This window comes from Coenobita brevimanus, chromosome 57 (assembly GCF_032717465.1).
Source record: "Coenobita brevimanus isolate Jiangsu-jjx chromosome 57, ASM3271746v2, whole genome shotgun sequence".
In the NCBI taxonomy this organism is placed as follows: domain Eukaryota; kingdom Metazoa; phylum Arthropoda; class Malacostraca; order Decapoda; family Coenobitidae; genus Coenobita; species Coenobita brevimanus.
This window is the reverse complement of record NC_137010.1, coordinates 32396716-32423129: the sequence shown is the minus strand read 5'-3', so window position 1 is coordinate 32423129 and position 26414 is coordinate 32396716. Positions and strand designations below refer to the sequence as shown.

Genomic DNA, 26414 nt, shown 5'->3' with positions numbered 1-26414 from the left:
TACCGGACAAGAACTTGGTAGACTAATGCAGAGTTTGCTGATGTTTGTGAGCGTCGTGCCATGAGAGTAAATGTAGAAAAGGGTAAAGTGATGGTTATTGAGAGAGGTGACTCCCAGTGTGATGTTACAGTGAATGGAGAGAGACTGGAATTGGTGAGAGTTCAGATACCTGGGTACAGTGACAGAAAAGAGGAAAATGTGCAAAAGAAATGGAAACTATTGACACAAGGAAGGCAAGTAGCAACCAAACCCTTGGACACAGCTAGGTCATAGACTGGTCATTGTGTCCAAGTTTGGTCGGAATCGGTAAATTCTGAAGGGTAGAAGTGCCTGCCATAATATACAAGAGAGAAAGAAAATGCGACTAACAGTAAGGGCAGCACGAGCTGGCCAGAAGAAACCAAGCAAGAAAACGTAACTAACAGTAAGGGCAGCATGAAATGGCCAAGAAAAACCAGGCAAGAAAACGCGACTAACAATAAAGGGAAGATGAGCTGGCCAGTTATTATCAGTTTACGAGATGGACTTCAGACAGTGGTATAGTACTGGGACTTGCACTACATGGGTGATACTGCTCTTGATGGTGACTTTCCGCCACAGTTCATTATGACTGCCTCAATTATATCTTTATTTATTGATGACCAGTAAGATTTTAGCAGCTAAGGGTTAAGTCTTACTATAATAGAAAACAATGCATGAAAAAGTAATGGATGATGTAATATGATTTTTTTTTTCTGTATAATTCTTATGGTCAGGAAATTCATGCGCAGTATAAGAGGGCAATTTTCTGTAACGCAGTTTCCCTTGTTTCAGGCAATTAGTGTGAAGTACCAAAGTCTGCAGAGCTAAGTACCGATACCAACTTTGTTCAGTCTGTATTTTGATAGCTCTCTCAAAGGTTTCTTAAGTCTTCCCTATTTTTTCACATTCCCTCTTAAAGTTGCTGTATTTAACACACTTATTGACAAAAGTACCGTAAGCTTATACTCCTGTAAGGATGGTCCGTCGAATATTTATAGTAGAGCATTTCTGAATACCTGTATATGGTTAATCTGCATTTCGAAGGATATCAGGGACTTCTCTCCTATGTGCGTAAATTCGTACTTATTAAAAGCTGTTCCCTACCATGCACATAGAACTCCTTTGCAGTCCAGGAGTTCCACTTGCTGTGTGCCGGTGAGTCAGTTGCTAGTGGTGGAGAGTGTGTGTGTGTAATTTTGTAAAACGGCAGGATTCAATGAAAATAATTCCAGTCCTTTCTCTTAGAGTCGTTGGATATAATATTGTGAAGGTATGTAGTAGTAATACAATCAAATGCCCGTGTATGTTGCTGCCAGTAATTGTGGAAAACAGTGCAGTTGTATAAAATGACGTGATTGTGTAAAATCATTTGGTCAGTTTGCTCATAGAACACTTCCGATATCTTGGCGGTTCAGTGTGTGTTAATGTCGAGGGTGGTGCAGGGGCCGCCGTTGTCAGCCAGTATGTTGCACATTGGTCATATAATTATGTAAAAATTGCTTAATTGCATTAATATATAAATTTATGTAAAAACTGCTTAATTGCATAAATATATAAATAAAGTAGATGTGCATTTTCTTCCAGTACATTGGGCATGTACAGTACATACCCAAGTGCATAACTAAGCCTGCGATATGTATGCAGATTTCGTTGAAATCCATGTGTTCAGTTTCCCCTATTTCTGATTGTTGTTTTTCATTTGGGAGGAGGGCTGACTCCCCCAAGAATCACAGGGGAGGGGGGGGGGGTGTCACGCTTCCCAAATATTTCAGTTGGATGAGTCCATTGTACAACATGTGATAAGATATCAAAGCCACATCTGACCCCCCTAAAAATCATGGTTAGAAAATTACATACGGTGGAAGACGAGTAGCCAGACGAACTCACCTGGGAAGTTTCATTCAAATATTTCCCCTATTTCCGATCATTTTTATTTATGAGAGGGGGCTGACTCCCCAAGAATCATTGGGAGGGGTCACGCTCCCCGAATATCACATTGCGGATATTTGTCCATTGTACAACTTGTACTAAGATGGCAAAGCCATATCTACCCTTCTGTCACTATTTCCGAGACTTTTTGATTTGTTGACGGGGGGCAAAACCCCCTAAAAATCATGGCTGGTAAATTTTATATAGTGGAAAACCTTGGAGTAACCAGACCTGGGAAGTTTCATTCAGATCTGTCAAGTAACCTACAAGGAGTTTAAGCACACACACACACACACACACACACACACACACACACACACACACACACACACACACACAGTCTAGCTGAATCTCGCGCAGCGGTATAGGGAGAGGTCCCGAAACTGTTACCGTTCTCCTTCGCAGATTTGATAAATAAATATATATAAATAAATCATGTATTGGAATTCAGCCTTTCCTCACTGGGTATAGAACTCTCATATGTTAGGTATGAAGAGTTTAAATGAGTAAAACGCTTAACTGTGTAAGAAAATCAGTTTTCTCACCTTGTTTGTACACCTCTGCTATTCGTGAGGTCTATTGGGTATTTAAGTTGTTTGTAACTGTATAGTGAGTGTTTTAGTTTATACGGGTATAATAGTATTGAATAAGTGTAATTTTCATGTCCCCCTGTATGCTCGTAGGCCTCCTTCCTTTGTGTAAGTTTATATACTGTAATTATATATAAATTGTTGTAAAAGAATAGGTGTGTAGAAGGCCGGAATTATATGAAAAGAGTGCATAAATTTGTGGAAAAGTAAGTAATTATAGAAAAATGTATCGTACCTTGCTCATAGAACTCTTCAGCTATCCTGGCGGTCCACTGGGTGTGAATGTCGAGGGCCTTGCATGGTCCGTTGATGTCGGCCAGTTTGATGCACATCTGCAGGGCCAGCATGCGGTCGGACTCAGAGCTCCAGTCCAGCCCGGGGGCGTCCGCTTCATTGGCCTGTATGCGGTGGGGATTAGGGATTAGATGCAAGGATTGGCGATTGGGGATTGGGAGGAGGGGAAACGTACAGTTATTGCTTCGTTGTTGTGGATTGTGGTTTGGGGATTAAGAGTGGACGGATTGGGATTAGTAGGAGAAAGAATGGCCCCAATTGTGGATTAGGAAAAGGTGGTGGTCATATGTACAGTCACAGTCAGCAGTTCTTTTACATTTCTGGGGTTTAGCGAGATGTCATCCCAGAGAGAGAGAGAGAGAGAGAGAGAGAGCGCACGTTGATCCGGGAAAGTGAGGGATAAACTGATTAATGAAAGAAAATTGTAATCTCGTGGACCATATAACGCGTAGAATGGAATACAGTAATAGGGCGACCAATTTCAGAAAGGAAAAGTGAATGAAGAATGTTTGGGAAATAAGTAGCATAATAAAAAGGTAAATAAATACGGGAGAAAAACGAGTTACAGAATATAATTAGAATGTTGAGAGTGAGAGGGAAAGACTAGCGAAAGTGGGAAGCTTAAGTTAGAGACAGTGAGTAGTAAGATAAAAAAATGATAAGGAAAAATACAGAAAGTTGGGGAAGTTAAACCAGTCCTTTCTCTCTCTCTCTCTCTCTCTCTCTCTCACACACACACACACACACACACACACACACACACACACACACACACACACACACACACACACACACACACACACACACACACACACACACACACACACACACACACACACCTTAGCGTTAAACTCGGCCAAGATCTCGAAATGCCTCTTGAGATCCGTGGCGAGAATGGCCTCGATGACCAGGAAGCGAAACCTCTTGAACTCTGCCCTGTCGAGGTGCGTCAGGAAGTTGTACTGCGGCTGCGAGAGGAACAGGGACCATGCGGCGGCCGCGTGGTGGTTCTCCAGCACACTGCGGTCATTGTACAGCACAGCCTGGGGAAAAAAAAAAAATGAAAGAAACAGTATAGGCAGTGTATATGAGTGTTCGTTTTTTTCCGTATGTTTCACTTTCCTTTTCCTTTTCTTCTCTTATGGCATTGTACAGCACAGCCTGGAAACAGCAGTGTAGGCAGTGTATTTTGGTGTTTTGTTTTTTCCCTTATGTTTCTCTGTCACTTTCTTTTGTTATGGCATTGTACAGCACGGCCTAAAAAAAAAAAAAAAAAAAAAAACAGTATTCGCAGTGTATTTTAGTGTTCTTTTTTCCCCCTATGTTTCTTTTCCGTTGCCCAGAATAATAAGCAGCATAGCGATGTATTTTGCTGTTTTCGTTTTTTTTTTCTTCTTTTGTTTTCTGTTTCTTTGATGTTTTTTTGGTCACAGCCAGAAAAAAGTAGTATAGGCGGTGTATTTTAGTGCTCTGTTTTTTCCTTCTTGTCTCTCCTTCATTTTCATTTTCTTCTTTAAGTGTCATGTGTCTTTTGTTCAGCACAGCCTGAAAGAAGTATAGCATTCCATTCGAGTGTTGTATTTTTTCTGTGTTTCCCTTTCGCGTTCTTTTTCTTCTTTTAAAGTAATGTCTTTTTGGTCACAGGCCGTAAGTAGTTGAAGCTGATTTTACTTTTCTTTATTTATTTATTCATTTATTTTGGTGTTAATTTACAGTATACGCCTGAAAGCAACACACCACTACATTTGGGTCTTCACGTCGTGTTTGGAGGGCTGTTGTATTTCCTCAGGTATTTCTTCTTTCTTCCAAACGCCTTGCAGCTTCGCGCCATTCTTTTATTTCTTCGCCCATTCGCTTCAAATTTGGCACAACTGTTCTTTGGGTTAGGAGTCCCCAATATTTTTTTTTTTTTTTTTTTTTTTTTTTTTTTTTTGAAAGGGTTTAGGAGATCAAACGTCTTGCCATATAACCACACGAATTTGGGGATTCTACATTCTTGTATGTTCCTTGATTATCATGGCAATTTGCACAGAAGTATTGTATCTTTGGAAACCATCTTGCATTCCCTTGGTTGTTTGCAGTCTTGTTTACTCTTGTTTTGTAGCTGTTATTATTATTATTATTATTATTATTATTATTATTGTTATTATTATTATTTTAGTGTGGTGTATTTGTGGTCATTGTACAGGACCATGTGGGGAGTACATTGTTTTAGTACCGCATGTTTTGGTATGTCATTTTTTTTTTGCCCATGTACAGTACCACGGGAAACGAATACAGAGGATTTTAGTACGTTTTAGAATGGTACGGTGGTGGTGTACAGTGGGCCAGGCAGTGATCATTGAGCTGTTGCGTCTGGTGGAAGGATAACAAGGGATTTTTAGCATAACACTATGTTTTGTAGGTTTTGGTCGGTTGTCTTTAGGGGATTGGTATGAACTGTGTATACCTTTTAATGCAGTTATTTATTTATTTATTCATTATCACGAGCGAGCGATGTTTACACAGTAAAGTTTGGTAATGAGCGGCTCGCCCCCACTTGACCGTCACGCTAAGCAGAAGCTAATAACTTTACTCTTGTGTGAAGTAGAGTTGAAATTCTTTCAGCATGCGATACATTCATTCAATAAATGTTGTTGTAAATTAAAAACTCATCCATAAAGGCGTAGGAACCCCTTGGAATCTCGAGTTTTCCAAGGGAGTGTTCGGCTGTAATTGGTGAACGCCTCAATTATGAATCAGATTTAAAAAGATTTTCCATCGTAACACTGTGTTTTTTGGCATCAGATTTAGCAATTAAATATCGGAGATTCCGTCTGTAATTTTACATTAACGTTTTTTCTATGTTATGATGGTGAAATCACGGAGTGAAAATACCCCATTTATGGCCTTAATCATCTCATTAATAACCAAGTCGTTATTGTTTCAGTTTTGTCGACGCGGCAGGTTGGCAGCGGAGATTGTAAAATGTAGCATTGCACGTGTGATGAATATTACGGCGCCTTGCTTTACACCAGCACACGCGTAGCGTTGGAACCTGTGTTGCTCAAACAAACCCTGAGTTATATTATCGTTTTCACTTTGACGGGTGTGTGTGTGTGTGTGTGTGTGTGTGTGTGAGAGAGAGAGAGAGAGAGAGAGAGAGAGAGAGAGAGAGAGAGAGAGAGAGAGAGAGAATGTATTTTGTTCCCTTTTTTTTTTTTTTTTCATTGTTCAGCTACCATCATGAAAAAAATAATAATATATCAGAGGGAAACTGTGATAACATGGCGCCCGCTTGCTCGTCACGCACTCACACAGCGCACTTTACTGATTTATTTATTGCCATTGCACAGTACCGTGTGGGAGGATACACCAAGGGATCTGAATAGGTTTTGGTGTGTTATCATCTTATCATTGTACAGTATGGCCTTCAGACAATATTTACTACGTTTCATTGTGGTGTCGTTTTAGGGTTACAGAGCACAGCGATCATTGGACAGTACCGCCTGAAAGTAACAAAGTATTTTGGTATTTTGTTACCTGCTCTCAAAATATGCCGGAAAAAAAAAAAAAATGTACTTCCAGTATGAAGCATTCATCAGCAGTTCACTTTCTTTTTATGTCATTTTCTTCGCAGATTCGTTGTAGTGGAAGTAAAATTATTGATATGAAACAAACCTCATCTGGAAATAAAAAAAAAACAAGATTAAGGATACAAACGAAATTGTGCATTTTTTAGCTGTGTCAGTGTTAGGACCAAAATATGCATGGTAAGGACCGAAGGAGGCTTCTTTTTCAGATAGGTTGGATCCCTTAGGTATGGTTTTATGTACTTCCAGTACTGACCCTTTGAAATGTACCAGAGTTAGGTCTGAGGATGTGGCTTTCGTTGACCCGTTTGGTCCGAAAATATTGAAAATCAGAGCCAAGTCGTGACTCGGAATTTCACGTTTCAGCGACAGTTAACATGTGTGTGGGCGTTTATGTTACTGTGCAGTGTTTTAACCCCACATTTCCCCCGACTTTCAAAGCCCTCCGTTGTTGGAGTATTAATATCCTCGGGGATGAGAGGGCTGTCACCAATAGTAGTGGTTTGCAGAAGAAAGTGAAAGTAATTTACATCACATTAAAAAGCATCCGAAAATCATTGAAAAAATGGAGAATTCACAAGTAATATTTTAGCACATTTTGGTGCAGGGTGAGATGTTATTGCAATTTTTTATCGTATTACATTGCGTCTTAGTGCAATGAGCATACCAGACCACACCTTGCAGCAGCGCCTGTGGGTTTACATTAATTTACAACATTTTAGTGCAGTGTCTTGAGGAGTGGAAGGAATATGTTATTGTACCTTTGCATTGGTTTAGAGGAGGGAATGTGTTAGACATGGGGATATCTACATGTTGAGTGTTGTAGAAGAAGTGTGTATATGGTGTGGATGGTTTATACCTTAGTTTGTTATTAAGTCAGTTTTCGTTAGCTGAGGCTCGTTGGTTGTAACGAAGGAGCCATTGGTGTGGCGTGAGGTGCGGTATAGTGTACTGACACTGTTGTGGCGTGAAGTGTGGTATAGTGTAATTCGTTAGTCTTCGGTCTGATAACGTATTAATTTGATTCTTTCAGCCTCCATATGATTTTATTCAGTTTAGGAGAGACTTCGATGTAGAGTCTGCCCTAAGATGAATGAAACCGTCCGGAAGTAGCAAAAATAAGTCAGCAGAATACGTCACCTGATTCAAGAGGTTAGTTAGCATGAGTTGATGTTACCTGCAGGGCGTTAGTAGTAATGAGGTAGGCGGTCTTGTGTGGGGATGATGTATGGTGCAAGGTAGTTTTACGTTACTTGCAGTGTGTTGTTGGTAACAAGGCCACAGAGGCGTTGTTAGTAACAGAGAAGGCATGATAGGGCGGTTTTGGGAGTGATTATGCTTTACCTGTGGGGCGTTGGGAGTAACGGAGAAGGGGAAGTAGTCCATTATTGGGAGAGTGATTATGCGTTACCTGTGTGTACTGTGTTACCTGTGGGACATTGGCAGTAACGGGGAACAAGTAGTGCGTTATGGGGAGAGTGAGTATACTTAACTCGTGTTCATTGCTTTACCTGTGGGGCGTTGGTGGTAACGAGGAAGGCGTTGGTGCGTCCGGGGTGGTCATAGTCGTGCATGGCGGCGGCGGTGTAGAGTGCCATCAGCTCCAGTGCCGGCAGGTTGGCACCCATCACGCCGTAGGTGTCCTCGGCTGTGAAGCTCTGACGGTGCACCAGGCGGGGAGAACCACACGCTTCATCTGTACCAGCAGTATGGGAATACGGTACACTGGGGAGGCGATTCAATGCAGTTATGGTACTCTGGTGTTAGGTTAGGCTGGATTAAATTTCTTTTGGTTAGGTTGTTAGGTTTCTTTTTGTTGGCTGAGGTTAAATGAGATTTCTTTTGGTTAAGTTTAGATTATATTTGTTTTGGTTAGGTTAGGTTTGCTGAGGAGGGTGACAGGTTTGAATATGGAGGGAAGAGTGACCAGGGGTAGATATAAGAAAAGTTTTAGCCTGTTAAATGAATCTGGCTTCCCTCAGTTTAAAGTAAGCATCTGTCGGTCATCAGGAAAAGATAAAGTGACCTCATCGTACAGGAGGGTTGCAGTAATTTCTCTTCATTGTAGTGCACGTGACTTATACTAGAATGAAAAGTGACCCATGGTAGTGAAGGCGTTAAGTAAATTTCCAGTTAATCCTCAAATCCATATATTAAGCTCTTAAATCCTCCCCTCATTTTCCACCTACTTCCTGTAATCCCTTCAAAGGTGATTAAAACTGACATTATTCCCTCCTAATCCTTCATTCACACTCAGACAGCGAGGATGCCACATGAGGATTTTACTGTATTTTGGCTAACAGTAAAGGATTGGATTCAGGTGAGAGGCCTTGAGTGCTTGTCTGATCTAGGGTATAAGAGAAATGAGCTACTGCATGAGTTTTGTGTGTGTGTGTGTGTGTGTGTGTGTGTGTGTGTGTGTGTGTGTGTGTGTGTGTGTCTCTCTCTCTCTCTCTCTCTCTCTCTTCCCCCATCATAATATACTCCGCCACTTCATTCCCTCACACATCTCTCCTTGAACTCCTTGACAACCTGATGTCTCTCCTGAATTGAATATAAAGTTATCTGTTGGAACGCTAGCAAGACAGCAAGAGTTTTTCCCGGCAAGATAAATTTATGTAGTATTAGGTTGTACGCATATATGTGGCAGAAAAAGTCACTTGAGATAGTTTCTAAAGCCCATGACAGCTAAGATTATTCTGGTTTATACAAAAGTTTCTGGTATTAGCTAGGTTAAAATGAGGTTAAGCTGGAGGGGTGGGGTGAAGAGATATAGGAGAAAGAGGGAATGAGTTGGTGAGAGCAACCACATGGCAGAGGACAAGGTGACGTGGAGACAGGTTTTTTGTGGCCACCTGCTACAGATTTAGATGTCCAGCGATAGATAGATAGTTAGATAGACAGATTAAAAATAAGAGTGTATCAACCGCATGGGAGTGTTTGAAGGCGTGTAGTAAACGTACCGTGCCTGCCGCCTGGTGGTGAGTCAGGCTCTGGCGGCAGCATGATGAAGCCCGGGATTGGCTGTGAGGTGAGGTAGTACACGGCGTGGAGCACATCTGAGGCGTGGGTCGCGTTGTGGTCTGGGAGGAAGGACGGGTGATTAGATACCGTAGGTCGGTAGCCACGTAAAGTAAGCTGTATATGTCTATATCTGTCTAGCTGTCTATCTGCCTGTCTATTTATCTATACTTATATACATACATACCTATATATATATATATATATATATATATATATATATATATATATATATATATATATATATGCACAAGGTCTTTTCAGAAAGAAGCCGACCTGAGGCTCTAAAAAATAAATAGGCAACTTGTTGAGCTAGGACACTAATCCGTCTCAAAGTAGGCCCTTTCTGACTTAACACACATAACCCAACGTTCTTTCCATTGCCTGAAACATTTTTCAAAGTCGGTTTTCGGTATCTCCTGCAGGAGCATCGTCTCATTTGTCATGATCTCTTCTCTCGTCTCAAATCGGGAACCCTTCAGTGGAGTTTTGAGCTTGGGGAATAACCAAAAGTCGGAGCCATGTATGGTGAGTAGGGAGCCTGCCGGACCAGCGGAATGTTGTGCTTGGCCAAAAATCCTGAATCAGTTGAGAAGAATGGGCAGGGGCGTTGTCTTCGTGCGCATCCAACTTGCCGCTTTCCAAAGGTCTGGTCTCTTCTGCCGAGCTACGTCACGAAGACGACGGATAACGCTGATGTAGTAATGTTTGTTGACAGTCTGCCCTTCTGGTGCATATGAGTGATGCACAGCACCACGGTAGTTGAAAAAAAAAAAATGTCAACATGCGAGTACATTTCACCTTGCTGCGGACCTGTTGTGCTTTGGCCGTGGCGACCGAGCATACTTCCACTGGGCCGACTGTGCTTTAGTTTCTGGGTAGTACGTGTACATCCAAGTCTCATCACCAGTGATAACAGTCTTCAGAAAGTCTGGATCTCGACTTGCACACTCCAGCATGTCTTGAGCAGCGTTCGTCTGACAGAAGAGATCATGACGAATGCAAAAAAGCATCTGCAGGAGATAACGAAAACCGACTTTGAAAAATGTTTCAGGCAGTGGAAAGAACGCTGGGCTACGTGTCAAGTCAGAAGGGCCTACTGATTAGTGTCCTAGATCGACAGGTTAGCAATTTGTCTTTTAGAGCCAAAGGTCGGATACGCTCTGAACCCACCTCGTCTATTTGTGTGTGTGTGTGTGTATATATATATATATATGTATATATGTGTGTGTGTGTGTGTGTGTGTGTGTGTGTGTGTGTGTGTGTGTGTGTGTGTGTGTGTGTGTGTGCGCGCACATATATACTGTACATACATCATCATCATCATCATCATCATCATCAGCCATTACAAGTCCACTGCTGAACAAAGGCCTCCCCCAACCTTCTCCACGAATTCCTTGACTGAGCCAATCTTTGCCACGTTTTCCCTGCAGAATTCTCTATCTTATCTCTCCACCTCCTGTCAGGCTTTTTTCTGCTACGCTTTATATATATATATATATATATATATATATATATATATATATATATATATATATATATATCTAGATATATTCTTAGGGAGAGAGAGGGGGGAGGGAGGGAGGGAGAGAGAGAGAGAGAGAGAGAGAGAGTCAGACAGACAGACAGAGAATAACCTTTAAGATCCATATTAAATAGTTTGAGCTTAACTAGTAATAAGTCGTTTTCCTAAAACTGATTACCGGAACACTAAAGTACTGTCAAGCTCCATCCACCAGTTTAATGGCTGATCTTACAAATCTGGTTCGGTAACTTATAATTCGTATTACGTTGTGTAATCGGCAGAGGCTGAGAGATTAGGCTTCAGTTTACTTCTGCAGGTGTTTAATTAATGAGGTCTGGTGTGTGGGGCTTGCCTACACATTCACGATCTCTGTTTTAGTTGTCAGGCCCGAAAGCTTGAATTAGGTTTGTGCCGGACCTGGAGATCTGGCTTACCAAGTTTTATTTTATTTGGCCGTACCACTGCTGAATGCAGAATCAGGGCTCATTTTGACTCAGGAAATCAGGCAGAAGTCGCGGACTTTGAACAAGCATTAGAACACTTTCAAATGTCAGTCACAGCGCCGTACTTGGTGGCGACTCAGACACGATGCACCAGTGAGACTTACAAAATTCTACTTTCAATTGTCTTCAGATGAAAACAGTTTTTATTTCGTAACTGTATCTAAGTGATGATCATGATGATGATGATCATCAATTTCGTTATGCCCCATATAAGCAGGAGCGTAGGGGCCCGAGGCTAGGCTACTCAAACCCGGCATTTAAGACAACGGACCAGCCGCACTCTTCGCTGAGTGGCACTACGCAAGCAGGAATCCCCATCCATCCCTCAGATGGAACCCACACAGGTTCTCTCCAGTTGAAGCTCCTTAACCTACTAAACCACCAGGAGTCATTCGGTTGTATGGTGACCACCCAGCGTAGGAAATTGTTTCTTGAGTTACAGGAAACTATTTCTCCATTCACTCAAAGTCACCGCGAGAGAGAGAGAGAGAGAGAGAGAGGGGGGGGGGAGAGAGTGCAGCAGTAGCACACTACATCGAGTGGGTGATGGGCACCCCTACCTACCACCACCTGTAATAATAATAATAATAATAATAATAATAATAATAATAATAATAATAATGATATAATGGTGAGAGAAGATGATGAGGATATTGATATTGATGATGACAGTGACAGTAATAATGAAGGCAGTGGTGGTGATAGTGATGATAACTGTACTGACATAATCCTTTCAAGGGGTCGAGTAACTCACATGGAATATCCCGGTATCCGAGTTCAAGTGCGTGGAAGTAGTTAAGGAACTCTTTGATGGGGATCTTGAACGTCTCGAACAGTCCCACCTCGGAGAACACCCGGTAGCTTAGCTGTGGGGAGGAGGCGGCGTTAGGTTAGGGTTAGGTGAGGGTAGGTTAGGCTAAGTTAGGTGAGGTGAGGTGAGGTTAGCTTTTGTTAGGTTAAAATATACACCCCCTCCAAAAAGTGTGTGAAAACAGGTGAGAGGTGGCCCTGTTGCTGTCTGCTTTGTTTTTTCTCTCTCCTAAGGCAAGTATTTATGGGTGGATATTACATTATTTTATGCCTGATAAAGACATCCTGCATGTTCATGAAACGTTACTGGTGATTATGCGCCTCGTCCACTGTTTCTAAATATTAAGGCAGGGATTTTTCATAAACGCTTTGGAGTGAGTGTAGACACCTGCTTTGTACACCTACCTACACCTACACACCTGTCTTCAACCTACACAAACCGGACTGCATCGTATACATACTCATGGTTTTACACACCTGCCTACGCTGTGTACATATATCCCAACACACACACACACACACACACACACACACACACACACACACACACACACACACACACACACACACACGTACCATACCTTTTCTTATCGTGAGCCAAATTTAAACCCACATCCATTAATTACTGTGGTCTTCCTACATCAGTCCTAAACCCTTCAGCCGGAGAACGCCTTTTTGTAGTTTATTCCCGCTGGCTCCAGACGGTTTAGCTCTCCAGACGATTTAACTCAATTAGGTTTAGAAAGGACGTCTTGTATTGCAGTGGGTAATGACGGCAATATCTATCCCATCCACTTTATAAGGTTTGGTGATATATTGAATGAAATCGTCTGGGGTATTAAATCTAAGAGACATTATAGTGGTGAAGAGGTTAGTGTGTGTGTGTGTGTGTGTGTGTGGTGACTTTTCCTTAGATCTTATCTTCTAATTTACCTCTCTCTCTCTCTCTCTCTCTCTCTCTCTCTCTCTCTCTCTCTCTCTCTTATCTTGCTTTGTAGCTCTGTCTGCTTGCCTCCTTTTCTTTCACACCACCTACTTCTCCCACTGTCTACCCTGCTTTGCTTATCTCTCCCTGCCTCGCCCTTCTTTCCCTTTCAGTCTCTTCTTCATCATTTAGCTCAGTCCACAAGCCTCCCTCTCTTTAAGCCTTCCCACCTTTCCCTCTCCCTGCATTTCTTACCATTCCCATGCCTTAGCCTACCTCACCTCTCACCATGCCTTCCCTGTCTTTCACTGCCTCACCTTTCCCTGCCTCACCATGCGGCATATATCCCAAGCCTACTCCTCCATGTCCGTCTCTTGTACCTTTTCCTGCCTCTTCCTAACTCACCAAAATTCTTCTTGTATGCCTCTCTGTTTTATCATTCCCACTTCTCCCTCTCCGTGCCACACCTGCCATTCTCTGTCTCAGCTCACCCCCTGCCTTCCCCTTCCTTCTCCTGCTTCACACTTCTTGTCTCGTGTGGCCTTTCCCTGTCTAACCTTGATTTTCACTATTTATTCCTTCCTCACCTTCCCTCCCTCTGTGTCCCTGCTTTGTTCTCATGCTCCACACTTGATACCCCTGCCTCATCCCTCTTCCCCATACTGAGTACCGTAGTGTTGACCTGTTGAAGTTGTATGATCGCGGTCCCACTTTTATACCCTGCACTGTGTATCACCCTGCCCACTTCCTGCTTCACCCTGTTTATTCCGGCCTTTTTCTGCCTTCTCCCTGCCTGTCCATTACCCTCCCTCCCTGTATCTGTACCTTCTCCTCATGCCTCACCCTGCGTATGTAGTTCCTCATCGTGCTTCACTTTGCCTCTTCCTTTGTGTATCTCTGCCACATTCTTCTTAGCCTTGCCTCACCCCTCCTTACCTTACTGTCATAGTATTGGGCTGGTGTAGTAGTAGAAGACGGTGTAGTCCTGTTGTGTGTCACTCTGTTCCTTCCATACCCTGCGTCCCTCCTGCCTTTCATTGCCTCCTTACCTCATTGAATACCTGTCGTATTATTGGGAGTCTCAAGTAGTGTAATCTTACTGTATATGACTTTACCGTACCCAATATGCCTTGCCCGACCTCGTTTTTGCCCCACCCTGCCTCGCCCCTCCTAACCTTACTAGTCAGTATAGTGTTGGTCTGGTGTAATAGTGAGAAGGTAGAGTAGTTCCACTCTAATACCTTTTCACGTAGCACCCCGCCTGATCACCTTACTAAGTACCAGTAAAGCCCCAGTGTCGGCGAGGTACGAGCGAGGCCATTTAAATCCGAAAGCGTTGAAATGTCTCCTTACACCCCGAGGTGCCTAGAGTAAATTGATGGCTATCTACCTACCAAGTTTCAAGCCTTTACGACAAACTGTCTGGCCTGTGGCCCTCTTTTGAAGATTTTCGACATGCTACACACGGCGCGTGTCACGTGCCACGTGCACTGCCTGGATGTGATGAAACCTGTCAGAAACAGATCTTAAAGAATTGGGCTATCATATGGTGTAAACCTCACAGTGATTGGCCCTGTGGTTGCTGAGATATAAGCTTCTCAAAAGCGCTACGGTCGGGCCGGGTTGGGCCGCTCACATGTGAGAAAATGCCACTACTTGACGAGAGACACGGGAGGCCTTCGCCCTCGCTCGTAATCATTGCGTTGGCTTGCTGAAGTAAAGAGACAATGTTGCATCCGTATTGTGTATCACCAGCCTTCCCCCTGCCTCACCTGTCCCATCACCTTTTTGAATATCATAGTGTTGTTTTCCTGAAATGTGAGAAACAGTGTAATTTTATTGTATATGACCCCGCATCCTTCCTTCCTCACATTACCTCCTTTCTGCCTCACCCTACCTTGTCTCTGCCTCACAGTGCCTCACCCTGCCTCACGGTACTGCGTCTCTGCCGCAGTCTGCCTTCTCACCTTACTGAGTATCATATTGTTGGCCTGGTGAAGCAATGAGAAGACGGGGTAGTCCCACTCTGATATCCTGTTCAGCAGTGGGTTGGTCTGCAGCTCGTCCAGATCATACACCGCGTTGTCCTGTCCCACCACCACTATCCCGCGGGAACCCTGGGTGTGGGGGATGCAAAGATGGGTGTGAGTGAGAGAGAGAGAGAGAGAGAGAGAGTTGGATGAGGTTGAAGAGTTTATGGATGAGAAACAGGATGACAAGTTCAGGAATAGGTTGATCTGTGGGTCATACGGAACATCCACCGCCCAATTTCTTCCAACCATCAAGACTTCCGTGTGTGTGGGATAAAGGGAAGGCGTGTTGGGCTGGAAGGAAGAAAGGGCTGTAGATTTTTCACCATAACTTAACCCAGATTATCGTCCTTTTGCAGCTTCCACGTAGCTCAGCGGCAGAAAACGCCGATACTGCGGCTCAGCATCCTTTTCATAGCACTTACTCGTGACCAGCATCGTATTCTAGTGTTACAACTCGACATTCAGATTGGAGAGACGATGTAAGGTAGTATTCTGACCCCCGTGGTAGATTGACCTCGGGGTCAGTATGCTATGTTGTATTCTGCCCTCACTTTAAGGTGAAATGACCCCCTCCTAAATTCTGTAGTTTATTATATTTTAATTATATATCTGTTGTCATAAATTATTATAATCAACTTAATCTAACCTAACCCAAAGGGAGTATACCTGATTAATTAAAAAATACTTCTTGTCTGTATGATTAGTCATTATTTCACACCTTTCATACTACGATTAAACAAACAGGTGTTAAGAAATTATTTTTAAAAAAATTTAAAACTACTTCTCACCAGAGTCAAGTGCTATACTTCTTATTACATTTTATGTAAAAAAAAATTCGTAGTTACCGTCGTACCATGGAGGGGGTCAGAATACCATAACGACAAACTGACCCCGGGTCAAAATACCTTATAGTATAATGACCACGGGGTCATTTTACCATGGAGTCAAAATACTGTACCACAACGGCAATTTAGGCCAAGTTGGTGTAAAAAGAGTGTAGTTCAGTCGACATAATGGAAACTGTAAGGGGCTAGTATCTATTGATGGGTTGGAGTTAAGTTAGTTTGATGGAAATGTACTGAGATGGTTTGATGAAAATGGTGAGTCAGGATGGAAGCTGAAGACTTTAGCACAGTTGGTGTCATGATAAAGAGTACCTGTCAGAAGTTTAATGAAAAATTGGAAAAAGTATGAAACAGGTTGAAATGAAGGACTGTCGTTGAAAGATTAAAGTAGAACAGCGTTTGCGTGGACATAGCGTAGGATGGAATGAAAGTATAATTGAGTGTGATGGGAATGGAGGAAAACAAGCAGAAGAGTGTGAAGTCATTTGAATTAGTCGAGGTAGGAATGTTTGTTGCAGGATGACATGGCGTCGGTGGATAGGTACATAGATGAAAGGATAGATAGATAGTTAGATATTTTGATATACTGACTGAAAAATGGTTAGAAGGATTTGTTGACTTGATTAAGGAAATGGTTGTTTGAAAATAATGGTCACTAATGATGTAACGCTAATTAATATAAATGTTCATATTGAATAAGTATTTTAACTTTTATTCATAGCATGTGGAGTGGTTTATCGTTAATATGATCTAGGTAAACAGAGAGAGAGAGAGAGTACAGTAATTAACCTCACCTGCTGTGCACCATCACTTTCCTCCTCCTCTTCCTCCACCTCCTCCACTTCTTCCTCCCGTTCCTCCCCCTCTTCCTTCTCGTCCTCCTCCTCCACCTCCTCCGCTACGGGTGCCTCCGCTACCACCTCGGCAGCCGCAGCTATCCGAACCCTGCCCATTCCTAGCGCCTCTTCACTAGTCTCGACGGAGCTGGGTGAATCCGAACTTTCATAATCTGAAGTGGCCACGCGGGGCAGGAGCTTGGTGAGATGGTGGCTGGTAGCGGCTTCAACCGATCTCACGTCCGCTGGCTGCTGTTTTTGCGCTTCAACCACTCCACCTGCCGACGCCACCACACCTGCCTCGGCGCTAACACACCTGCACTCACAGGTATCCGAGGGCGACGGGGAATCCTTGACCTGCGATTTGGTGGGCGATACGGCGTCCTGGTAGCTCCTGTTGCAGTCGTCGCAGAGGCCCTCACACACATGCTTGTTGGGCAGCTTCTGGAGCCTGGTGAGCCTGTCTGAGTAGGCCCCGGGTTTGCCCTGGCCGTCGTGCAGGCCCCGGGCGACTCGGTCCAGGTGGTTCACGTCATGGTCGCCCAACGGATGCAGTGAACACACCGTCTGGCGCTCCCTGTGCAAAGTTTTTCATCATCATCATCATTGTGACCTCCTTTCCCATCCGAGGATGAGAGAGAGAGAGAGAGAATGTAAAAGTATCTGTATTAGTATTCTGTGAACACAAACGATCATAACACTAATAGTGGGTCTCTGAGAGAAGTAATTGTAAAGGATCTTAAACCTAGTTATCATTCGCAGGAACGCTGTGAATGGTCTTAATTGTTGCTCTTTGGAGAAGTTATAGTATATGAAAGATTTCAACATATTTATTGCCTAGTGGATGTAGGGAACAGTCGATCTTGATCGTAACTTCGCTGTCTGTTTAAGTATTTAAGAAGGATCTACATTTATACCCGTGAATGCAAGGAACTCACCGTGTGTTGCTCCTGTAATGCAACTTAACGCTTTCACTGTTGTGACTTGTTTTAACTACATCAGGTCAAGGACGTTTGTTATGTTGTCTTGCTATGTACAGAGGATTTTGCGATCTAAAGGCAGCGAGAATATAAAACAAAAGACGTTTTTGGGCTCTAGAGATGAACTGATACCTCAGACAACCACGTTTTCGTATAAGTTTTCACTTTAGTGTTCACTTTAGGTTGACTGTGAAGCGTTTGGTATTTGTATGAATGATGTCAGTGTTATAAATAAGCACTTGTATACAACTTGAAGTTTAATTAAGTTTGTGAATATGGTAGTCAGGGTTAAGAGGTAGCATAATGTTTCACCTCATGTACTAGTATTTCTCGCTTCCTCCTGCTGGCTAGTATTCTGAAGCTGAAAGAGACTTGGGCTTTGTATGTTTCCTGCCATAGATGATGCTCAGTGACATATAATTATAATGCGTGAAGGAGGAAAGTGATTGACAGTGTAAGTCTGATGTCTAATGACGATATTGGTAACTGGAGTTCAGCAAAGCCAGTGAGTGTGTTACCTGACGCCGTGTCGCCTGATGCCGTCCTGGTAGAGTGCGGTGGTGGAGTAGGATCGGTTCTTGTTGGCGTCCCTGTTGCTACCGTTGGGGGGCTCCAGGCGGGACTCCAGGCAGCACGTGTGGGTGGGAGAGCCGCAAGGGGTCACGTCTGCAAGATTAGGCTAGGTTAGGTCACAGGGATAGTGCAGACGCAGCGCAAAGCCTACGAAGTCAGATCAGCGGTGTTGTAAGCTTGAATAAAGGAGGATATAAGCTTATCTGTTGCAAGATTAGGTTATGTAAGGTCACAGGAATAATGTAAGTGCAAAGCATAGGAAGTCACTGATCATGTACGTCAGATGAAGGAGAATGTAAGCTTAACCACCTCAGTAGGATGACGGCTGTAAGAGCAAGTCAAGCCAGGGCACCGTAATACGAGAAGTGTAAAGTTCAGGAGTTGGACACAGGTGAGATGTTGCAAGCTTGACGAGAGAGAATATAAGCTTAATCAGTACAGTGACATCTGCAGGGGTAGGTCAAGTCGTCAGAGCAACCCAAGACAAGAGGTGTAAATTTAAGGATAACTATGTAGCTCAGGAGTTGCAAGTTGGATGAGGGAGACATGAAGTTTAGTAAAGTCTTTCAGTGTCAGCCAGAGCTATATATATATATATATATATATATATATATATATATATATATATATATATATATAACTGTCCCCAGGCTCACATATCTGAACGTTGTAGCCATTTTAAGGGTAAATGCCAGCACAGTTTTATTTTCCTTTTTTTTTCCTTGCCACCCCAAGACGTCTATTTAAATAAAGGGAAACCCATGCATTTTGAATGGTTATTGAGAAGAAAAAACTTAATTCAGTATTTGGCAGTATGATGAGAGAGAAGTGTATGCATGATTAGAAAGATAGAATATTAATAATAATGATAATAATAATAATAGTAATAATAATAATAATAATAATAATAATAATAATAATAGAGTTTGAAAAAGAGTCTGTACAGATAGAAATGTAAAAACAAACACTAAGAATATAAAGTAAACTTCGTAAAGGAGAACTTTATCTAGTTAATGAGATGGAAGCTTGGGGAAATACGTTTGACCAGATATTGTTTACTTTCTCCCCCTCCCAATCATCAGCTACCGGTATTTTCGTCTCCCCTTCCCTCTCCTCCCCTACTTTCTTCTCTCCTTCCCTCTCCTCCCCTACTTCTCTCCCTCCCTCTCCTTCCCTGCTTTCTTCTCCCCCTCCCTCTCCTCCCCTACTTTCTTCTCCCCCTCCCTCTCCTTCCCTGCTTTCTTCACCTCCCTTCCTCCCCATCTCCATCACTCCCAGCAGAGAGCCGTATTCCCAAGGGTTGAAGGAGCTCCGTAGCACCTCTTCCTCAGCCATATATTGTGCATAATACACCTTAACTTTCTCTCTGCAGTGTATATATAACCGTTTTACTATCAGGGTAGTGTACAGTCTCCAGCAGAAGTTCCGTGCCTCCTCCTGGCCTCAAATAACCCATAACATCATATTAAGTTTAGGTAAAAGTCGTATGTACTCACTATAATTTCCTTGCGTAGTTAACCATTTCCTTCTTAAATAACTTGCTTTTAACTACCAAAATTAATGTAATGTTACGAGGATGGGAAGGAAGAGTAACGGAACTTTTGGAGGCAACTGTACGTAACATCTAAGAGAATTAATAAGAGTTTCTGGCACCACTTCTTTATTCCATTCAACTTGGTGACGATTTCTGTGTCTTGTTCTGGCCATCTTCAGACGATTTTATTCAGATTAAGAGAGACGTGTGCTAATGAAGGGGTTAGAAGCAAGGTCATTTAGCCCCTTCACTCCGAGGACCCTGTCCTAAGCTGCGTAAAATAATATGGGGGAAGCTAGTATCAGCGGGAGAGAGAGAGAGAGAGAGAGAGAGAGAGTCGCTGTTAATAGTGGTGATGTTATTAATTTCTTGCGCCTGTTACACCACACTTTTTTTGCCTTTTCAGTAAGAGTAATTCATTTTAATCCTCTCGCTGCCACCAGACGATTTTATTCAGCCCAGGAGAGAACACTACACCGTTTTTACTTTAACATGGCCCAGATTTTCGTCTTCCTGCAGCGTATTTCACATAGCTCAGTGGGAGAAAGAGACAATACCACTGCTCTACATCCTTTCCATGGCACTTCCTTGTAACTAGCATCTTATTCTTATGTTAATGTGCCATTGCAACTCAGCATTCAAGGTGGAGAGGTGGCAGTTTTAGGCCAAGATAGAGTAAAAACGGTATAGTACTGAAGAGGCAAGTAAAGGCCGAATCTTACCCTTAATTACGAAGTGACCCCCCCCCCTTTCTCTCTCTCTCTAACTAGTCCCCAAATTGCCATCGCCTCATCATGCATGCTGAGTTGAAACAGTTGATTCACTCTAGAATATTGTGCTAGTAAGGAAGAAGTGCTATAAAAAGGAAGTTGATCTGTAGCACTGTCTTTTTCTGGCATCGAGTTACGTGCAAGAAGTAGCAAAAGGACGAAAAACTGAGCCAATTTAAGGTGAACGAACCATGGCTAAAGGAAAAAAAAAAAAAGGGGGGGGGGTCCTAATTCCTTATCAGTGATTTAAGTTCGCTCAGTTTAGCAAGAAGTTACACTGAGGATTTTTATGGCTTTTGATGGAAAACATTGAACACGATGAGGGGACATTATGTATGATGATGATGATGATGATGGTGATGATGATGATGATTGATTTACCTTTGCAGAATAAGAAGAATTTCATACACCTAGATTTCAATGCCCTTTTGCGTGGGGGGGAGGGGAAATACGGTTAAGTGAGCGTAATTAAATGTACAATACCCGGTACTGTGCACATGCCAATTATTTCTTGTGGCCCAGATAATAATTTACTAGGTTGGATGGTTACAATATGACCAATAAATATGTGCCTAGTGGTCTAGTGGGTTAAGGCTCTGCAGCAGGATGTGGTTCACAAAGATTTAAACCCAAGGGCTGGCTAGGGTTTTTTGATTACATAGTGCCATTCAGGGAACAGCGACTGGTCAAGCTTGCCATAATTGTCTGGACTGAGTAGCCTAGCCCAGGACCTCTACGCTCCCGATGGAGCATTAATGTTAGAAGACCACAAAAGTAATTGTTCGTGCTACAAGCAGACAATTTTAACCAGTTGAGAGAGGACCATGTGTGTTGAAAGGTTTCCTCTCATATACAAGAATAAAAGTGGCTCAAATAGCCATACTGTATGTACCGTGTATATATATATATATATATATATATATATATATATATATATATATATATATATATATATATATACAGTATATATATATATATATATATATATATATATATATATATATATATATATATATATATATATATATATATGTAAATAATAAAAAAAGGATAATAGCGCTCGTAATCCCACATGAATGAAAATGTCCGTGTTAAGCCAGATTTATAGGTCATTTTAGTTTGCATTCTTTCTTTCTATCTGTGTGTCTGTATTTGTTCGGGTATTGAATTAGGAAGGGTTGAGCAGTGAGTGACTGCAGATGTGGTTCATTTAGCAGGCCACTGGTATGGTAGTTCTCCGACGTTTGTGTTGGTATTTTTGGTCCTGCTTGTGTATCCTACCCGACCTGTATTTTATAGTGTGAAACTGGTTATGATGATGATGGTCGTGATGATAACATAATACAGATCGTGATTTTGAGATTTTTATGTTTCTGGATCCTACCCATTCCTTCTCCTTTATCATTCTTTTTCTGTCTGTCCACTTCTCTTCCTATTTCTCCCATCCGTCCTGTCACTTTTTACTACTCCAGTTTCCACTTAAGGTGACTCTGCTCTGAGTGACGACCGAAATGGTTTTCAGTAACTCAGGAAAACATTAAAGTCTCTGTGTGGTAACCATGTAATCAGATAGCGAAGTAATGTGGAGTCTGCTATGCTGTCCTTTCAACTGGGTGGAGAGATGCAAATGCGGCGTTCATCCGAGAACAAATTTCCTCATTCTTCACCGCACCTCGCTGTGGCGAAGCGTTATCGATCGTAAGGGAGGCCCTGTAGGGGAGGTTGCTTGTCTGCGGTTAATGAGTCTGCTCGGCCATACAGACCGGGGTTACTCAACAACGACCACCTATTCTATTTATAAAAGTGAGAAACAGGTTATGAATATGGTTGTGGTGATGGTGGTGAATAATTACAGTTCTGGTGAATCCAGCATAGGTTGTGACAGCGTCAGTATAGAAGACACAGAGTGCAGAGATGGACCCAGTCTATTTCAACGTTTCGCCAAGGTTGGCTTCTTCAGGAATGGCCATTCCTGAAGAAGCCAACCATGACGAAACGTTGAAATAGACTGGGTCCCCTTTCTGCACTTTGTGTCTTCCTTATTATAGCTCTTGCGATATTTCATTTTTCCTGTGTCTGGATCTTACCCACTTCATTTATAATTACTGGTAAAGGGTAAAGATGATGATGATGGTGATGAAGATGCTAATGCTGCTGATAATGCTGAATGAGTTAGTTGGTGATTTCATTGTTCCTGTTTGTTGACCTGTTCTTATTAATGATAGGAGTGGGGTTTTGATGATGATGATGATGATAGTTCTAAAAATTTTAAGATTCCCAATTTCCAGTTTCTGGATCCAATCTGCTGAGTATGATAATGGAAACAGGATTAAGATGATGTTGATGATGGTGATGAAGAAGTAGTAATGAAGAAGATTGACTTGGATGATGAAAGTAATTGTAAAGAAGACAGAATATTATATCTCACTCCCGTATGAATGTACTATACGACAGGTTACGTTGCCATTATTTTTTACAGTCAGTGGAATAAGAAAGAATGAATGAAGAAGAAAAAAGTTGAATCAGTCCTTCCTCTGGTATGAAGGTAAAAGCTCGGGCTGGCTCAGATATGTAAGCTATTTTTTTTTTTTTTACATTTATTTTTTACCCATTCATTGCAAAGAAGTCCACCGTTTAGTGCCATTTTTTTTATATATATATTTTTTCTTTAAGCCTTTCACTACGAGGCCTTGATTTCTGTCGCGCTTTTTTTTTTCTTTCTTTTTCATTTATTCTTGTATATATCCCGTTTGTTCCGAAGAAGTCCTTTTTTTATAGTCTGTTTTTTGCACTTGCTGTTACCTGTGTTACTTTAAATTAGGAGAACTCATTACGGGATTTTTAAAAGCAAATTTCCATCCCCTTTATTAGAAAAGTAAATAAATAAATAAAAAATAAAGTAAAAAAAAAATCTCATCAGTAGAGTAAAATCGTCCTGAGAAAAAATAAAAACAAGGTCTTGAAGTTAACATGAAGTCTGCAGTAAAACTCAATAAATAATAATAATAATAATAATAATAATATTGTTATTGTGGTATAAAGTCACATTGAACCAGATAAATGAGATACTGGTTTAGGTTATTTTTATTTAATATAAAGGGCGCCTCATTTTTTTTTTTTCATTGTTTTATTAAGCAGTTATTTTTGTTTGTAGAAGAGTCCTTTGTACAGTAAGCAACAATAATCGTGTCGTGAAATTTGGTGAAAACATAAGCTAACGGGCTAAGCGTCTGGTACATTCCGCCGTCTGTCATACGGACGGTTCATAATGTTTCACGAGTTACATTTAATCTTCGGACAAAACCGCGACACGACTACTGTTGCTCACTGTACACACACACACACACACACACACACACACACACACACACACACACACACACACACAGACCTTGGTATGGGGATTACCTTGCCTTTGTTCCTGATTCTACCCACCCAGTTTATTATACAGTGGAAATAGGGATATGATGACTGTGATGATGATGATGATGATAATGTCTTATTGTGATGGATGATGATGGCAATGGTGGCGGTAATGAATGAGTAGTGAATGCGTGTGTGTGTGTGTGTGTGTGTGTGTGTGTGTGTGTGTGTGTGTGTGTTCTTAGACACTCTGATGATAGTTCTTCGGCTTTGGTGTTGTCCTTTTGCCTGTGTCTTTTAATATAGATGGGAGGGTAATGATGATGATGATGGTAAGGGAAGTGGCTTGGGTATAGCGAAGATTATATTGAACAATTATCTTAGTACTTCTGTTAACACTAAGATCTCCACAGACGACATATCATTTGGGTCTGGCCGAGTCTGAACTGTTTTACTTGCCAGTGGGATTAGGGTTGTAGTTTTAATCTTTTGTGCTTGAGAGAATTCCGATTAGTCGAGAAGTATAACAATAGCCAGTTTGTTCTAACCTGACGAACATACCTTTCCCCTTTCAGCCCAGTTGAGGGACAAGACGTGTAGTCAGATTGGAGAGGGGATTTGACTATGCTGTTTTTTGCTATAACTTGGCGTAAATGTCCATCTTTCCGTCTTGAATACTGAGTTGTTACAGTAGATTAACATGTGAATATGATATTCACCAAGAATTGCCTTGTATATGGTGTAGAGTTGTAGCAATGACTTTTATTCCCATTGAGACGTGAAATTGCCGCAAAAGGACGAAAATCTAGGCCATGTTAAGGTGAAAGAACTTTCAGTAACCATGGAGTCTCATTTCTACTTCATGATTAAGGCTCATCAAATTTGACGCAACAGCAATTTATTGTTCAGGTTGGGGGCCTGGCTCAGTTTCGTCAGGTAAAAACAGACCGAATATATACAGTATATATATATATATATATATATATATATATATATATATATATATATATATATATATATATACACACACTTCAGCAATTGGGATGTAAAGCCATTCAGACCTGTAAAATCGTGTGGCGTTAGCATGAAAGGAATACTACGGCTGTCCCGACTGTGAGTGTTTATGGTGAGTATTTACACCCTTAGTTTCCTGTGACTCACGCTGGGTAAAATATGATCGTCTGGTGTTAACTGAAATAAAATATTAGAGTTATCCCTTTCACCAGAGGGGTAAAGGCGTGAGAAATTGTCTAGAATAAACCCCTTTAGAACATTTTTTTTCTATACTTGCCACTCACAGTTTTTTTTTTTTTTTCGGTTTTGGAGAGATTTTTTCGAACTGAAGAGGCTAATCGCTTCATTACAATAACTTCTGTCTTTTTTTCCCTCCTGATGATTTCATGTAACCCAGGGGAAAACCTCTCGCGGTGAAGGTGGTCAGAAACAGTGTCCATTTAATTCGTCCACCGTGAATGGTCTTTAAAGCCACAGAAAATAAATGGTAGATAAAACAAAACGAAAGAGACGTCCTTGGCCTGAAGAGGATAAGAATACACACACACACACACACACACACACACACACACACACACAGGTCGCGGTAGTGAGAGGGTGAGTAAAACATTCATACTTCTCTAAATCCCTTATGAATGAAAAGGCTTAGGTTTCCCAGACACATCAGCCAGTTCAGAGTTGTATTTTTTATGTATTTATGTATTTATAGCTGTATAATTTATTTATTTATTTTGGCTTTTAATAAGTTGGTGGGGTGGATATATTTGAAGACTTGATTGATGAGGGAATCGACTCTCTCTCTCTCTCTCTCTCGCTCTCTCTCTCTCTCTCTCTCTCTCTCACACACACACACACACACACACACACACACACACACACACACACACACACACACATTGTCGCTTTCCACACATTATATTTCTCTTACTTTTTCGTTATCCGTTTTCTTTAAGCTGAGTCCTACCTACCCTATAAATATAGTGTGAATATGATGATGATACTGATGATGGTAATGGTGGTCGTGATGATGATGATACTTTTGGTCCGTGTGAACTGAAAAAAATCAGCAGATATAAGGACAGATGGTCTGCTAATGTTATATACTGTAGGTATGTAAAGAATTTTGAAAAATAAATTGATACTCGTGAGAGAGAGAGAGAGAGAGAGAGAGAGAGAGAGTACCCTTGGACTACCAAGGTGTCTCCTAAGGTGGATAAAATCACCAGCCCGTTATACGGGAATTAAAATGATAATAATTATAATAACAGTATAAATG

At 41.7% G+C, this 26414-nt stretch overlaps 1 protein-coding gene across 1 annotated transcript in view; it reads right to left on the bottom strand.

Annotated features, from left to right (window-relative positions):
- The window catches only part of LOC145402134 (cGMP-inhibited 3',5'-cyclic phosphodiesterase 3A-like), a 162101-nt gene that overhangs the window by 11614 nt on the left and 124073 nt on the right, over positions 1-26414 (bottom strand). Inside the window, exons 4-11 of the mRNA XM_080274251.1 lie at positions 18403-18550; positions 16863-17481; positions 15158-15307; positions 12210-12321; positions 9370-9489; positions 7918-8102; positions 3674-3877; positions 2776-2938 (exon numbers count right to left, since the gene is read on the bottom strand). Coding sequence (XP_080130377.1) covers positions 2776-2938; positions 3674-3877; positions 7918-8102; positions 9370-9489; positions 12210-12321; positions 15158-15307; positions 16863-17481; positions 18403-18550 — 1701 coding nt within the window. The remainder of the gene's footprint in view (positions 1-2775; positions 2939-3673; positions 3878-7917; positions 8103-9369; positions 9490-12209; positions 12322-15157; positions 15308-16862; positions 17482-18402; positions 18551-26414) is intronic.